This window comes from Vipera ursinii, assembly GCF_947247035.1.
Source record: "Vipera ursinii genome assembly, chromosome: 1".
Classification (NCBI taxonomy): domain Eukaryota; kingdom Metazoa; phylum Chordata; class Lepidosauria; order Squamata; family Viperidae; genus Vipera; species Vipera ursinii.
Window position 1 is genome coordinate 169,668,700 of NC_139512.1, and position 16,361 is coordinate 169,685,060.

The 16,361-nt window shown below is 37.5% G+C and overlaps 1 protein-coding gene across 4 annotated transcripts in view; it reads left to right on the forward strand.

The window, feature by feature from the left end:
- MYO1B (myosin IB) overlaps window positions 1–16,361 on the forward strand; it is a 138,810-nt gene that overhangs the window by 41,073 nt on the left and 81,376 nt on the right. For all 4 annotated transcript variants that reach the window (XM_083366512.1, XM_083366509.1, XM_083366511.1 and 1 more), the window contains exon 3: window positions 3,728–3,843. In XM_083366512.1, coding sequence (XP_083222638.1) covers window positions 3,728–3,843 — 116 coding nt within the window. The remainder of the gene's footprint in view (window positions 1–3,727; window positions 3,844–16,361) is intronic.

Sequence of the window (16,361 nt, forward strand, 5' to 3'; positions counted from 1 at the left end):
GCACTGGAAATAATGACTCATGGCCATTTTTCACACTTATGCCCATTGCAGCATCCCCACAGTCATGTGATCAAAATTCAGATGCTTGGCAACTGACTCGTGTTTATGATCGTTGCAATCTCCTGGGGTCACGTGATCACCTTTGGCGAACTTTTGACAAGCGAAGTCAACGGGGAACCCAAGTTCAAAACTCATTTAACAACTGTCTCATCTAGGAATAGAAAGCTTGCACTCAAATGTGGTTGTAAGTTAAGAACTACCTATATTATCATATAGTCTCGCCATTTTCCCTAAATTCTGCCATTTCCATTTATGAATGGAAACAGTTGATGGGTTTCTAATAGTTCTCCATAGTTCACTGGCACCCCACCCCCCAAAGATTAAAAATCCTTTAATCATCACAGGATATGGAAAAGCATTCTAGTTTAATTCAGTATTGGCTTTGCATTTTTAAAAAGAGAGGCACTTGTTATTAGCGTGTGTTTTAAAAACAGTTACAGTGAAATAACAGTTAGAAATTTTCCATATTTAAATAATAATAATAAACCTTTATTGTCAAAGTACAATATGTAGGTAAAGTGAGAGAACAATTGAGTTGTTTGTGTTTAAGTTTTAACTGTTTGTTATGAAGAAAATTTAAATAGTTGTCCAAACACATAACCAATCCCGAGGTAAAGCAGGAAACGGAATCCAAAATGGCTGCTGTTTTCCTGTGCTTTAATCATGAGAGCCATCCTTGGGGGCTGAAGTTCTAAAATAGTAGCAGTAGAAGAACAAGGATATTCTAATTCCTTAGACGTCATGGCATTTTTCTTCCCACTACCCCAGGAGTTTTGTTTTCATCAGTGGAATGCAATTACACTCATTCCATACTCAAGAAATTAAGTCATTTATATCTCTATTTGTTTATATTAGAATCCTGGTGGGAAGGAGCAAGTTGTGTGGGAAAATTGTTTTTCCCTGCCCCCCCCTTCCCCTATTGCAAAGTATAAAATTTGTGGAGTGAAAATGTAGGGCAGTTTCTTCCAACCTGGTGTTGTGGCTGCAAATTCAGAACACACAACTGGCATCTGAAGTTTGCCAGGTTGGGGAATGTAGGGCTAATGGCATTGCCATTGGAAACAAGAGTCCTCAGCAGGGCCCGACCCAAAGCAGTAACTTCTTGACATATTTTGGCTTAAATATGGCTATACATCTGTACCTCTTTCTAAGCGTACTGTAGTTCTTTGACCTTTAACTAGCTGTTTCAGAATGTGTTATATTAGGGCTATACCCCGATGAACAGCTGGTGTTTTTATTTTCAAAATATCAGAGAAGCTTAATTTTTAAAAAAGAGGTTATTTTTAAAATCCTCATTAGACGTGACCTTTCAACTTAACATTTTTTTTTAAGTTTTCCCCTTCTGTTTTCCAAAGATAAAATTTTCTCCATCGAATTTTTCAGCTATGGGACTTATTCTCTAGCTGCTTCAGCATTTTTTCCTTTCTTGAAACTTTTCCTTATGACATGGTAATAAATAACAGTTCAACTATTTTCACCTCTAGCTTTTTTATTTTATTTTTTTCTTTTTCTTTTTAATAATAAGAAATGAAATTACTGCTAACATTTGCATGCAATGCAATAAGAAAAAAAAGCCATTGGCAAGTCATTTAGCTTTGCTAATTGTGCGATACGCTTTTTGGAATAGGAGCTTACATCCTTCCAGTTTGCCAAGCTTATTAAACCCTCCCCCCCACCCCCCTCCTGTGTGTTACTCAGTTCTCATAATTTCAAGTTGGTATTTGTTGTTCAATAGATCTGAAGGCATCAGGCTGGACAGTTTTTCTAAGATAACAGTTTTACTGTGCAATTTACGTGCAGAATCCTTAAAAAAATGTTACTGTTTTAATGAGGTGGTGTTCTTCTGAAACACTTTTCCTGGGTCTTAAGAAACCCTTTCCTTTTCTTTTCTTTTTTTTATTGAAAAGTTTTACAATACATTTTTTTAAAAAGACAAAACCCCTCCCAACCCCCTCCCCTCTCCCCAACCCTCCCCAAAACCTCCCTCCCCTCCCCCTCCCCCCTCCCCGACTTCCCAGAGCTCAATACAGGGTATAAAAATACAAACAATCATAGTCTACCTTATGCAAACAACAATAAAATATTAAATCTATTGCACTTTAACTCTTATAAAATAACTACAAGCAATTTAAATATCACATCAATACTTATTCAAATGCTAGATGAAACTTTTTAGTCCCATATTTATTCTGGATATAATCAATCCTTCTTCTCCACTCCACAATATATCTCTGTTGCGACTGATCTTTCAAGTACGCTGAGATCTTTGCCATTTCCGCCAGATTGGAGACTTTTAAAGTCCATTCTTCTATAGTCGGCAGTTCTTCCTTCTTCCAATATTGCGCTACTAAATGTCTCGCTGCCGTAATTAAGTCCAACATCAGCTTAGTGTCCACAACAGTAGTATCAGTAATAATGCCCAGTAAAAACAGTGGAAACCCTTTCCTTTTCAAAGCATGATGATAGCCTGCCTGCCTCAGTTTTTGTAATTTGCTCCGATCTATAGACTCTGCGTAGCAGCATGTAACAGAGTGATAAAAATAAGAACATTCTAAGAAAGAAACAAAAAACAATACAAATGTTAAAGAAGGGTGGGGGGAGAAATCCCCAACATGTACATACATGTTGAAAGTACAGCAGAGCACTATTTGTAGAGCAGCTGGATGGGATAAAAGAAGTCAATTTGCCAAATAGAGGTAATAACCAACGCAAAAGTGGTGGTTTGCTTTCAAGTGGTGCTCCAGATCTATTGGGATTGCCCAAAGGTGGCTGTTACTATTGGTACTAACTCCTCCTGTAAAATGTTTTAGGCTGAGAGAAAACAAATGGCTCCAGGATATCCAGCCATCTTTCACCCCTAAAGAGAGTGTAGCATTGATAGTCTCTTGATTTCTAGTCCTACACCCTAACTCAGGGGTAGGCAACCTTGGCTCTTTTATGACTTGCGGATTCCAACTCCCAGATTTCCTGAGTCAGCATGGCTGGTTCAGGAATTCTGAGTATTGAAGTCCACAATTCATAAAAGAGCCAAGGTTGCCTACCCCCGGCCCTAACTACTACACAAGGTTAGCTGTCAGTTTAATTTAATCTGAATTTAATCTATATATGTTAACTGAATAGGGATGCGGTGGCTCAGTGGGTTAGGACGCTGAGCTTGTCGATCAGAAGGTCGGCAGTTTGGCGGGTCGAATCCCGAGTGCCGCGTAACAGAGTGAGCGCCTGTTACTTGTCCCAGCTTCTGCCAACCTAGCAGTTCGAAAGCACGTAAAAATGCAAGTAGAAAAATAGGGACCACTACGGTGGGAAGGTAACAGCGCTCCGTGCGCCTTTGGTGTCTAGTCATGCTGGCCACATGACCACGGAGACGTCCTCGGACAAGCGCTGGCTCTTCGGCTTTGAAACGGAGATGAGCACCAGCCCCTAGAGTTGGAAACGACTAGCACGCATGTGCAGGGGAACCTTTACCTTTACCTTATGTTAACTGAGTGGTTAAAACATTAAACACTGTGAGAGATATTTAACTCTTGAATTAAACAAATTGAAACATTTACCTGTGACAGTGAAAATAACTAGAACCACTATACTATAAGTGGACCTATTGCTAATATATTTTGTAGGAATATTTGCAATGTTCACCTATTAAAACTACTTTCTTACTTTGTTACAGACCTATATCGGGAGTGTGGTAATATCAATAAATCCGTACAGATTGCTCCCAATTTATTCAGCAGACAAAGTAGAAGAATACAGAAACAGAAACTTCTATGAACTCAGGCCTCACATGTAAGTATAAGTCTGAAGCTTTCCATCCATCCTTTTCTTTAAACAACATAGGTTATAGATAGAAACAGCTGTTTCCTGTAAGAAGGATAATGTGTGTGATCTATTGTGCCTTTGATGAGGACTTAGAATATGGTATATTTGCAGCTTGTTTCCCCCCCCCCAAGGGAGGAAATCTGGATACTTACTCAATTAAAGTTTTAGAATGTGTTTTTATAGTTGAAGAAAGTTATTTTTCAGTAATATCTCCCCAGATAAAAAGAGCAATACTGGGCATATTTTACATGCCTTTGTGGTTGTTATTCATTTCCTTTATATTTTTTCATTACTAATTTTATCCTTTTTTATTCTATGTAACCCCTGGAGAAAACAATACTTTTATAGTAGTCATATTTTCCTACCCTGCAAGTAGCATGGAGTAGAACTGGGCAGCTAAACAGGTGTTACAGGTAGACACAAATATGTAGCTTTAGATCATTTTCCTCAATAACTGAATAAACAAGTCTAATGTTTTTCTTGTTCTCTTTATCTAGTTTTAGGACTTGTGCGGAGAACAGGTCATGTCTTATATTTATATAGAAATATTGAAAAGGCTTCACAAACTTTTAAGCTTCATTGTAAATATACAGTTAGTTAACTTTACTCATAGCCAGTTTTCCAGTGAGCTGTGACAAGTAAAAACCTTCTGCTTTGAGAACAATTACTTGTAAACTGTACCATCTAGATGTGGACCAGAGAGAGGCTTGGATCTCCATTTATGTAGCAGGAAAATTATTGTTGTTAACTTCCTCTTCAGCTGCAGCTGTCTGCATAATATATCCTAGCATTTTTCGAGGAGCAGATAAAAAAATATACCAGGAAGTGGTGGGGGTATAGTAGGAAAGCTCTATTCTGTAAGGGCGACAGACAGGAAATCCATACATTTAAGCCAACATACGAAAATCAAATCCACTGTCTTTATTTTTGTGAAAGACAAGTACAGAATAACACCCAGTAGTATAAAATAGAGTATACCCACATAGGCATATCAGCCAGCCAGCTGTACACTTTGTATATGAAGTAGAAGAATTCAATTACATTTAGAGTAACAGAATCATGAATTTCTAAACATACTACCGGTAATTGTAAATTAAATTGATCAGTGTGACTAGGAAATTTGTTTAAAATGTGAGGTGATCAACACTAACTCCATACCAACATAAATGGGCAATGTAATAAAAATGAGTTCAGCAATTTAGTGGTCTCAATTATTATTTTGCCATTTGCGCAGACCTTAGCTTAAATGCAATGCCTTTGTATTTCTCTTTTAGGACTGCAGCTGACATATCTGGAGGAATAGCGATTCTGATTTAATTTTATATAACCGATATTTTCTACTGTGTACAAAATTAACTAAGGGAGGTTTGTTTCTACAAGTAATTCTTCTTTAGAAGGAATGTGGCTCCTTTACTCTCTCCACATTTGGGGCAGCCTCTCCTCCTCCTTTTTTAGCAGCTGTCCACCTCATTGTGAATTTCATGGAGAAGCCTTTTATGGACACATTTGGCAGATGGAGAAGTAGGAATCATAATAATGGGAAAAGTCTTTTGGATAAGCTGCCTTTCTCTTAAACTACTTAGTATCTAAGCCTTTGTTTTTTTCATTCATTTGGTTTGCATCCTACCTTTTTTTCTTAAATTGCTATTCAAGTTGGCTAGCAGTGGATAAAACAGAGGAGACAAAAGGTTTAAATGGCTCAATATAAATTAACGCTACCATAAGCTTTATTAAAAGTGTGGCAGAAGAGAGGAGAGGGTCCAAGAAGACTCCAGAGGAAGGGGAATGGACAAGCTGGGAGTGATCTTTGCATGCTAGAGAACTTAACCTTTCATGCAAAGCACCTCTCTAACTTCAGGATGAGTGTAATGTAAGAATTTTTTTTTATTCAAAATAACTGTCTATGGAGATTCTCAGTCATCCAGGTCATGGCTGTCCCAAAAGTGCTTTTTTCAAAAGGCAACTGGACTTAGTTTTTCCTTGAAGACCCTTTGCTTCTCATCTAGGCAGCTTCCTCAGTTCAGTTATTCAAAATAACTGTCATACAATAGTACCAGTGTTTTGTGATTGATAATGAGAGGCAATAGATGTGAGTCAAGAAATTTGTGTTCCTAAATCCTGTTAGAATTTATGAATATAAGCTCCCAGTTATAATTTTCATTTCAGTGGGGTTTAAGGCAGTCTCATAAAGCCAAAAGCTAATAGTAATCTTCCTCAACATGGTGTCTACCAGACATGTTAGACTACAGCTCCTACCTGTCCTAAGCTATAGGCGGTAGAAGATTTAGCATATGTTGATTTGGAGAATGCAGCGCTTGCATTTTTGTACTGACTTCTGCCTTGAACAGCATGGAAAAATAGAACATTTAACCATTCAACAGGATGGTAAAAATAACTACATTTTAATAAGACAATGGAAAGAAATGAGGAATAATTTCTCTTCCTCCATGACTAATGCAAAATCAAGAAGCTAATACAGAAAAAGAGAGCCTGCCTAAAAATAAACTCTTTCCTTAAAAGCACTTACTTTATGGTTCTTAGACAAATGTTAAATTGAGGGCTGACACAGATATGGAATTCTGAAATTGGAATCCCAAAGATGCTTTTTCACGAGGCAACTGGACTTCCTTGTTTTTCTTTGAAAATGTTTTGCTTCTCATCCAGCTCTGAAGAAGCTTCTTGGATGAGAAGCGAAATGTCTTCAAAGAAAAACAAGAAAGTCCAGTTGCCTCGTGAAAAAGCATCTTTGGGATAACTATGACCTGGATGACTGAGAATCTCCATAGACATCTGAAATTGTAATGGACCACAAGGATCATTAATCCAATCCTCTGGAGTATTGGAGGCAAACCCTGCTTTAGGGCTGGCACTCCAGCTTTTCTTAAAAACCTTTTGCGATGAGAACCCACAACCTTCCTAGGTTGACTTTTCTACTGTTATATAGGTCTTCCTGTTATGAAGCTTTTCTTTGTACCAATGAAGAAGAATATTTGTAGCTCAGGGTTGAAATGAGGGGTCTTTGGTGCTCTCTGAGCTTCCTTGTTTTCTTGCAGACGTTTCATTACCCTAACTAGGTAACATCATCAGTGCTAGTCTGATGATGTTACCTAGTTAGGGTAATGAAACGTCTGCAAGGAAACAAGCAAGCAAGCAAGCTCAGAGAGCACCAAGGACCCTTCAGCTTTTCTTGTGTTTAAATCAGATCTAGATAGCTGCAATGTATACAGATAGTCCTCATTCCTGTGGCAGTGGAATATGGTTCCCCACAGCAGCCTCTCGTATACCTGAACACTGATATATTGTCTCCACTCAGCCTTCTTTTCTCCCGATTGAACATCCAAGGTTCCTGGAACGTATTCTCCCAGTACATGTCCTCCAGTCCCTGTGTAATCTTTGTAGGGGGTCTGAATGCTCTCTATATCAGTATTCTTCAGGAAATGTGGTGCCCGGAATTATGCATAACACTCAAGATGCGGTCTTGCCAATACCAAGGAATAATAGCTTCACATCTCTTTGATGCAGGGCTTAATTCTAATGCAGTCCAGAAGAGCATTAGCCCTTCTGGCAGCTGTCTCGCACTACTGATTCCTGTTAGCATGTTGTCAATAAGTGTATCAACATCCTTCTCCGCTATAGCGCTTCCAAGCCATGAATCCTTCATCTTGTATGTGGGCCTTGTATTCTTCTTCCCTAGCTTTACTTTGTACAGTGAGTAGAATGCTAGAATTGTATGCCTCTTTGTTTGCTTTCTCTGTGTAAGCTGTTTTCTATTGTGGATGTCTGCATTCCAACTAACATTGTGTGAGTAAGCTTTTTTCTTCTGTCCCTTACCCTTCAATCCTCAGAAGCACATTTTGGAATTATAGCTGGACACTGAGGGTAGAATGTAGTTAATTTAAATAGCAAATTTGTTCAGAGCAAAACTACTACCGGTAAGTACAAGGTGTAATTTGTAGAATAAGAATTTGAATCCATTTGATGGGGCAGTGGTATATTAAGCCACTTGATTCAAAAACAAGAATAAAAGTGGAGAACTTTAAATCAAAAGAAATCAGAAAGGTTTTACCTGAAAATAACATTTTCATATTTAGACTTGTCCTGCGCTCTTTCTACATATAACATATATAGCTGAGGAAGGTTTTTTCTTACACTCTGAGGAAATCAATGTGGTTATTATTACAAATGTGGGGCTGGCTTTGCACTGGAAAAAATGAGGGGAAAAAGGCTGTTTCCCGCCTTTTCCCCCCTTTTCACAGCACAAAGCAAGCCCCATACAGCCCAGAAGCACAGCAAACAAGAGCGTTTGAGACTGGTCTGACCACTTTAACTTGCTTTGTCCTTTTTGTTTTCTTTTTCACTGCACAAAGCCAGCCCCATAAGGCCTGGCAGCCAGGCCAGGCATGTCTCATCAGCAGAGGGAGCAAGGAGATGGCAGTGAAGGTCAGCTGGGGTAGTGGAGCACAGGGCAAGAGGAGGCCAAAAGAACATATACGGTAGATAGGTGGGGAGATAGGAAGGTGTGGGGAGTTGCTGTGCCCCTATGATCATAAATGCAGGTGGCCTGAATTTTGATTGTTTGTCCATGGGGCGCTTCAGAGGCTCTAACTTAGAGCATGAGTCATGAGTTCAGTGCTTCAGATGGTCACTGAACAAATGGTCTTAAGTTGAGGATAGCCTAGAGTTTCTAGAAAAGGCTCGGTACAAAAGCTTTCCATTGGTTAAAGGTTCTACAACTTAGGAAAATCTGCAGAAAGTACTGTTGCTTTTCTGCCTCACCTGCTTTTCTAGCCTCTGGCTTCATTGCAAAACCCAATATTTTTCTGGTTAATTAGCAGCCCATACTCAGCCAAAGTTGTCATCTGTGCCCAAAACAACGTCGGTTAAAACTTTTCCATCTAGTTATTTATATGGGACTTAGACTTTCTGTCAGTAACTGATGATCCTGAAAGAAGACATTTTATTAAAGATTAGTCCACTAACTCAGCAGAAAAATGATTTCATCCAGTATTTTTATTTATTTATTTATTTATTTTTATTTTTAATCCCATTTATATCCCGCCCTTCTCTGAAGACTCAGGGCGGCTTACAATTTAAAGCACAAACCAATGTGCTTAGCAATAGCCTTCATTCTATGTATATGCCTGCTTATTAGGGCTTTCGCCCCCCCCCCCCGAGTGGCATTATTACAAAGTCAGCTTATTGCCCCCAACAATCTGGGCCCTCCTTTTACCTTCCTCGTAAGGATGGAAGGCTGAGTCAACCTTCAGCCTGGTGGGACTCGAACCTGCACTAATTGCAGGCAGCTGGTGTTACTTAAGGAAGCATTAGCCCACTGCTCCACCAAGGCTCCAGTAGCTGGATGTTCCAAATGTTTCTAAGAAAGTGCAATTTTATAAAGTGTTTGTATGATTGAGAAAGAGCTTTTTACATTTTTAGTCAGACTTTACTGTGAACATGCAAATAATTCTGATTGGCATAATCACACATTCTCTCTGGTGCACATTCAGGCAAATTTTCATATAGTATGGTTTCAGGCAGTTAATAAAGGCTTGAAGAAACCCCTACTGTCTTAAGAAGCAAACTATGAGCTGGTTCCATGTTTTGTAAGAAAGAATAGTTCTTTATTAATTTCTGAAACCTGGACTACATTCTAGTTAGGTTTTTAGAATAACCCTCTTTTACATTTACATTTACATTCCCAAATCTAGTTTTCCCCAAAGATATTAAGTTTCCCATAATTTCTCAGTTGGCATAATAATCATACATAATAATCATCTTCCATGGATTTATAGATGAATTCAGTCCATTGTAAGAAGTTAAAAATGAAAAAGGAGTCTACCCAAAGGGTTAAAATATCTAGAAATAAACAATATACTACTTAGTTAAATATTCTCTGTATTTATCATCTAAAGGCAAACTGAAATCTTTTGCTAGCGCACTGATCATTCTCCTTCTCTTATGCTAATTAACCCTAATGTCTTATTATTTTTGAGGTCCCTAACTGCAATTCAGTACAGCTGTCAATTCCTTTCACTGAAAATGTGCCATTTATATTGCCTTACATCTTAATCCCCCCCACTCCCTTTTCAGAGGGGAAAGCATACAAATGGTATCCATCTGCTGCTATAAGTGCCTTTTGCCATAAATTAAAGAAACAGTAAGTGGAGTAGCAAGAAATCCATAGAGCAGTTATTTCTTGATAAATCAGGAGGTTAGAGACTGCTCCTTCCCCCATCCTTTTGTGATTGCACCTGCCCTTTGTAACAGCATCTTCTGGAAATCCACATGGACCCCGCCTTCAAACAGACTTTAAAATCCTGGTTCTTCCCCCCACCCCCCCTGGATGTTGGTCAATCAGATAACTACAGTTTCACAAGGCAGCAAAGATTTTATTGAATAGTCTTTAGCAAAGTGGCTCGCTGAAATTGCTTTTGCTTTTTGTTTCTGAATCAAAGAAGAGGCATTAGTCATTCATTCTTTCATTTACGGTGTGTGTCTGTGTGTGTGTGTAGTAATATTTTATTAGTTTTCTAGTTTTACAATTAAGTATTTTAAAAGCAATGTGGTCACTGGGTTAATCAATAGTTCATTAACATACATAAATCTTTAGTATAAATCTCAAATTACCACATCAAATATTTCCTCTCTTTTCCCCTTAATATCTACTATCTCATATTATGCTAATACAGTTCTTATTATTAACTAAGTAAAACATCTTTATTACATTCATCAATAATTTTTAGCTTATACATATCTTAATTGTGTTTGCATTCGATCCTTAAATACAGTCAATGTCCTGTTATTGCTTTTTCCCAAGCTTTATTTTCCCATCAATATTCAAATTAACATTTGGTATTTATAATTTCCAAACTTTAGGTAGCCAAAGTTTCCCTTATCTGAACTTCTTCTTTTTCCCCTTTTCATAACAAAATCTAATGTTCTAAATACACATCTTATCTATTTGAATATAGTCTTGTTCTGTTTTCTAAAAGTTACCTATTTTCCACCATATTAAACAAACTAATTAATAATACAGTATCCCCTCTAATAAATCACAATCATTATATGTTTTACCTGGGTTAACCAATAAATCAGTAATACACATATATTTTTTTCATTTAGGTCTAATTTTTAAAAGCTCAAATACTCCCTCTCTTTTTCTGGTAACATCTATTATCTCATAATAGGCAAACAGAATTCTTATTTTCAACTGATTTCCAAATATTTTATATTAGGTGACCAAAATTTCCCTTATTATTCAATTGTTATGTTACTTTATTTTCTAAAAATTTATCTATTTCCCACCATATGCAACCCTCTAATTAGTAATATGAAATCCCCTCTAATAAATCAAAACCCTTATTTTCTTCAGCCTTACTCTGGCTTTCTTCCTTTGCCAACTAACTTTCCATGTCAATGGTTTTGAATCTTCAAATAGTTCTCCCTCTATTATTATATATATATTTTGGAATAAGAAAGAACATTTGGTTGCAGTTTTTTTGGAAGAACTAGCCCATTTGTATTTATTAGATCGCCTCCCTATTACTCCAATTTCCCACAATTGTCTTGATAGACTTATCTTCCCTTCAATCTGTTCTTCTTCCTTTCCCTCAAATTTATCCTGATTTTTGTAAAAAGTCTTTTCCATTTTCAGTGTTGTCACTCCTTGTTCTGATGTTTCCATTGGCTGGATCTGTTGATCAATTGAGTCCTCTGTCTTAGTGTTTAGTTTTTTCACTTCTCCTGTTATTTTCTGCTTTGTTAGTTCTTTGGTTGTAGTCAAGATCTGGGTTTGTATATTTAAGCTGGCATCTTGTTCCTTTATGTTGTATCTTATTTTGTCACAAGCTGAAAGAATGGTTTCGTGTATTGATATCAACGTGGAAAGGATTTATAAAAAAAATTTTTTGAAGTGAAACAGCCAGTTGCACCAAGACAGGTTAACTTATTTTTCCATGTCCAACTATTCAGGTGAGGTGATGCCTCAGAATTGGCTTACTATTTCTGTTTGATACTTGGATTTGTTTTGATTTGCATTTACTATATTTGTTACCAATCCAGTCATATGACTCCGAGTAATTTATATGTGCAACACAATCACATTTTTTTTTAAAAAAACCCTTTTATTCTGTGAACCTTTGATTTATTTGGGAACACAACAGTTTGAAACACACTGTTGCCAATCAATTAATGACAAGACCAGCTGAAAATGGGTAGGGATATCACATATCTGAAGGGAGTCAGGTTGAGGAAGGTTGATGTAGAACACGGGTGTCAAATTCGCCATGTCACGTGACAGAGATGTTAAAGTTGCTTCCATTCTCAGGTGGAGTCCTGCTCAGAGGTCACTCTGCGTAAGTCTTGCCATTGACCAGTTATCTTAAGGCTGAAAGTCTGCAGCAGTTATAACATGTTATACATATGTTAAATCCAGTATACAATACGTCAGGGTAGGGTTTATGTGTTTGTAAAGGTCACTAGTGTAGGTTCTGTGGGGGAAAAAACCGCTACTGAAAAAGAATCAGAATGTTGATACTCATGGTGTTTTACAGCAGGGGCACCAACCTTTTGGGCACCCAGGACCAGTTCTGCAGAAAAAAATAATTCCATGGACGTGTGTGTGTGTGTGTGTGTGTGTGTGTGTGTGTGTGTTTGTGTGGTTTCGCATGCTACCTAGATCTCGCACATGTGCAGATGAAGCTTCACTTACTTGCGTGGCCCAGTTCCCAATGGGCTGCAGATTTATTTATTTATTTATTTATTTATTTATTTATTTATTTATTTATTTATTTTATTACATTTATATACCGCCCTTTCCCTGAGGACTCAGGGCGGTTTACAGGGAGTTAAAAACCAGCAATACAAAAGTTAAAACCCATTTAAAAAAGATTAAACTAACCCTGTGTAATTAAAATCCCGATTAAAATAAATTACTCCTCAGCCTGGGCCCGAGAGCTCGAAGAGCCAGGTCTTCAGGCCCCGGCGGAATGACCGGAGGTCGGGGGCAGTCCTCAGCTCCACTGGCAGCTGGTTCCAGAGGGCAGGCGCCCCCACTGAGAAGGCCCTATCCCTGGGTGTCACCCGCCGGCAATCTCTTACCGGTGGGACCCTGAGCAGACCCTCCCTGTGGGAGCGCACTGGGCGAAGGGCATTTGATGCCGGCAGCAGGTGTTCCCTCAAATACCCCGGACCCAGGCCATGTAGGGCTTTATAGGTGATAACCAGCACCTTGAATTTCACCCGGAGGGCAACCGGAAGCCAATGCAGCTCGCGGAGTAGAGGTGTTACATGGGAGTATCGGGGGACCCCCATTACAACTCGCGCAGCCGCATTCTGCACCAGTTGAAGCCTCCGAGTGGTCTTCAAGGGCAGCCCCATGTAGAGAGCGTTACAGTAGTCCAAACGGGAGGTCACGAGCGCATTGATACTGGTTTCCAACCCAGGGGGTGGGACCCCTGTTCTACAGTGTATATTAAAATAACTCCAAGCACATTAAAGATCACAAAACCTTTATTTTGTATAAATCTAGTTAAATGTTACCTTCTTAGGGATTTGAGAATTGTTTCTTAGCCTACTGAGCAGGTTAGGAAGTAAATGCAGGTTAACAATTTCAGCTATGCAGCCATACTTTGACAATAGTTGTGATCAGACTTGTTGGTTGCTACCACCCTTTGTGCTTGTACAATCTGAGACTTATTCTATACAGAAATAGTGAGCAGATTGAATTGCAAAAGAAGCATTATGGGAGAAAAGAGTCAGCAAAGTGATGGAGAAAGCTAATCTTCATTATGTGGAGATGGGCACCTCTCCACTTTCAGCAAGGCAGTAGAAGCTTATGAAAAGAGTGATCTTGCATAACAATTCTAAATTAGAAGTAATTATGTAGAGTCCTTTTATGCAACACCTGTGCTCTGTGCTGTGATGATTTCTACTTTTCATTATTTGATTCTTTATTTCCCCCCCTCTACATTGCTTAGTCCATTTCAGATTTTAACTTTGACTTTGTGGTTATAGAGCTTTAAACATTAAAAGGCATCCTTGTACATGCTTAGCCTATCCATGCTTATTTTAGGAACAAAAAGAGCATCTAAAACATTCTTTGCTGAAGTTTTATTTTAAAACTTTGGGTTTTGTGCACTTTTTAAAAAAATAAATTATCTTTATTTTTTAGAACAAAGCTTCCAGTTCATCAACCAGAAATATGTAATTTTAAAGTAGTTAGTTAATACAGTAAAAACAATTTCAGTTTTTTTGTTTATATGTTTATGAAGGTTTTTATTTTTGTTTTTTTAAAAAGAAATAGTTATGTTTTGGAGCCTCAAATATTTGAATTCCATTTTTAAAAATCTTTTCCTGTCCTCACATCTTTTAAAAAGGATGAAATCTCATTTTCCTCATTTTTTTTTTTAAAAAATACTGTTGATTAATAAGGAAGCATTTCCAGACATTGAAGACTGTCATTGAAAATTAGTAAATTCCTACAAAAGCAAAAAGATGCCATATTTTTTGCGGTATATACACAAAATGTAAGCGTCTTTTATGAGATAGGGTAGGCAGAAAGAGAAAATGAATTACAATAGTTGATTCTTTTTCTCCTAATTTTCAGCAATAAAACTTGGTCTTTTATTATTATAAGCATGTATATTGATTAATGTGGGATTTGTAAAAAGATAAGAGTCAATTAGACTTGGAGCCACTGACAGAGTTCCAGATGGTATGGGCATTGAACACGAAAGATGTACCACATGCTGTGGGTAAGCAGCCAGAACAGTTCACACAATTGGTTGCTTAATGAAGGGAGTCTATAAGATGTGGGGGGAGTTGGGGGAAAGGTTATATTTGGAGAAAGTCCTAGGGAAAAAAAGCCCACCGAAAGGCTAAAGCAACAATCCCATTTTTTAATCTACAAAGTGTAAACTTTAGAGTGAAAGAGGCACTGGAGCTTTGAAGTAAATTTGTAGGTAATGACCTACAAAGCCCTTCATGGCATGGGTCCGGAATACCTTGGGGAGCACCTGCAGCCGGCGTCAACTTCCCTCCGCCCAGTACGCTCCCACAGAGAGGGCCTCCTCAGGGTGCCGCCGGTCAAAGAATGTCGATTGGTGGCCCCCAGGGGGAGAGCGTTCTCTGTGGGTGCACCGGATTTATGGAACCATCTTCCGGTTGAGCTCCGGATGGCGCCCGATCTCCGCTCCTTCCGGCGCGACCTTAAAACCCATCTCTTTAAACAAGCGGGCCTGGCCTGATGGGACGGGTTGGGATTTTTATTAATAACTTCAATTTTAAATTTGTATTATTGATGGGCATTGTTTAATCATGTTTTAATAATTTTAATTTTAATTTTTGTATCTAACTTTTATGTATTGCCCTGTTCACCGCCCTGAGTCTCTTGAGAGAAGGGCGGTATATAAATTAAATTAATAAATAAATAAAATAAATTAAACAGAAATTGTGTGTATGACAAACCCTTTTATGCACAAATATGGCAACATATTTCAGCTTCAGATTATAATCTTCTTGTCTGTGCAAAATTACAATTATCTATTCCCTTTCTTTGATCTGGTTAAATGGTATACTTCATGAATATATATATATATATATATATATATATATATATATATATATATATATATATATATATATACATATATATATATATATATACATATATATATACATATACATACATATACATATATATACATATATATACATATATATACATATACATATACATATACATATACATATACATATACATATACATATACATATACATATACATATACATACATACATACATACATACATACATACATACATATATATATATATATATATATATATATATATATATATATATATATATCCCATTTATATATTTTAAATAGTGCCTTTGATTTGAATATCTTTAAGTCCTCCAGTTAAAACTAATGGGCTGTTTAAACAATTGCTGCTTTCACATAGTCAGATCAGAAACAAGTCAAAGTTGGTTTTCCATATGAGTTATTACTCATTGCTTGGCTAATTCCTGGGCTCATTTCCCCTTCCCTTCTTAGCGATTCTTTCTTTTTAGAGGTTTGGGCAGAACACAGGTACACTCACAAATAATGAATAAACAAAGAAAGAAGAAATGAGCCATGCAATTCCATATACACATCACACCCAATTATAGTAGCAGTCGTTATTAAGCTAACTGCAAATGTCAAATTATAATTGTCCAAAAACCGTTTTGTCCTAAAGCCATTTTGTACTTGTGTATTATACTGTGACTAAAACAAACCACATTATGGATTAGTGCATGGTGATAGTCCATGGAAAAGGTAGCTATTTGAGTGATGGCTATTTTACAAATGTTAAAATTTGGTTTGAACCATTTTGAGACTTTTATTACCAATGATCATACGTCTTTGAGTAATTGTTGACTCTTGGTGACTGCCTGGAGTGGATCCTGCAGTTTTCTTGGCAATAGTTTGCCATTATCT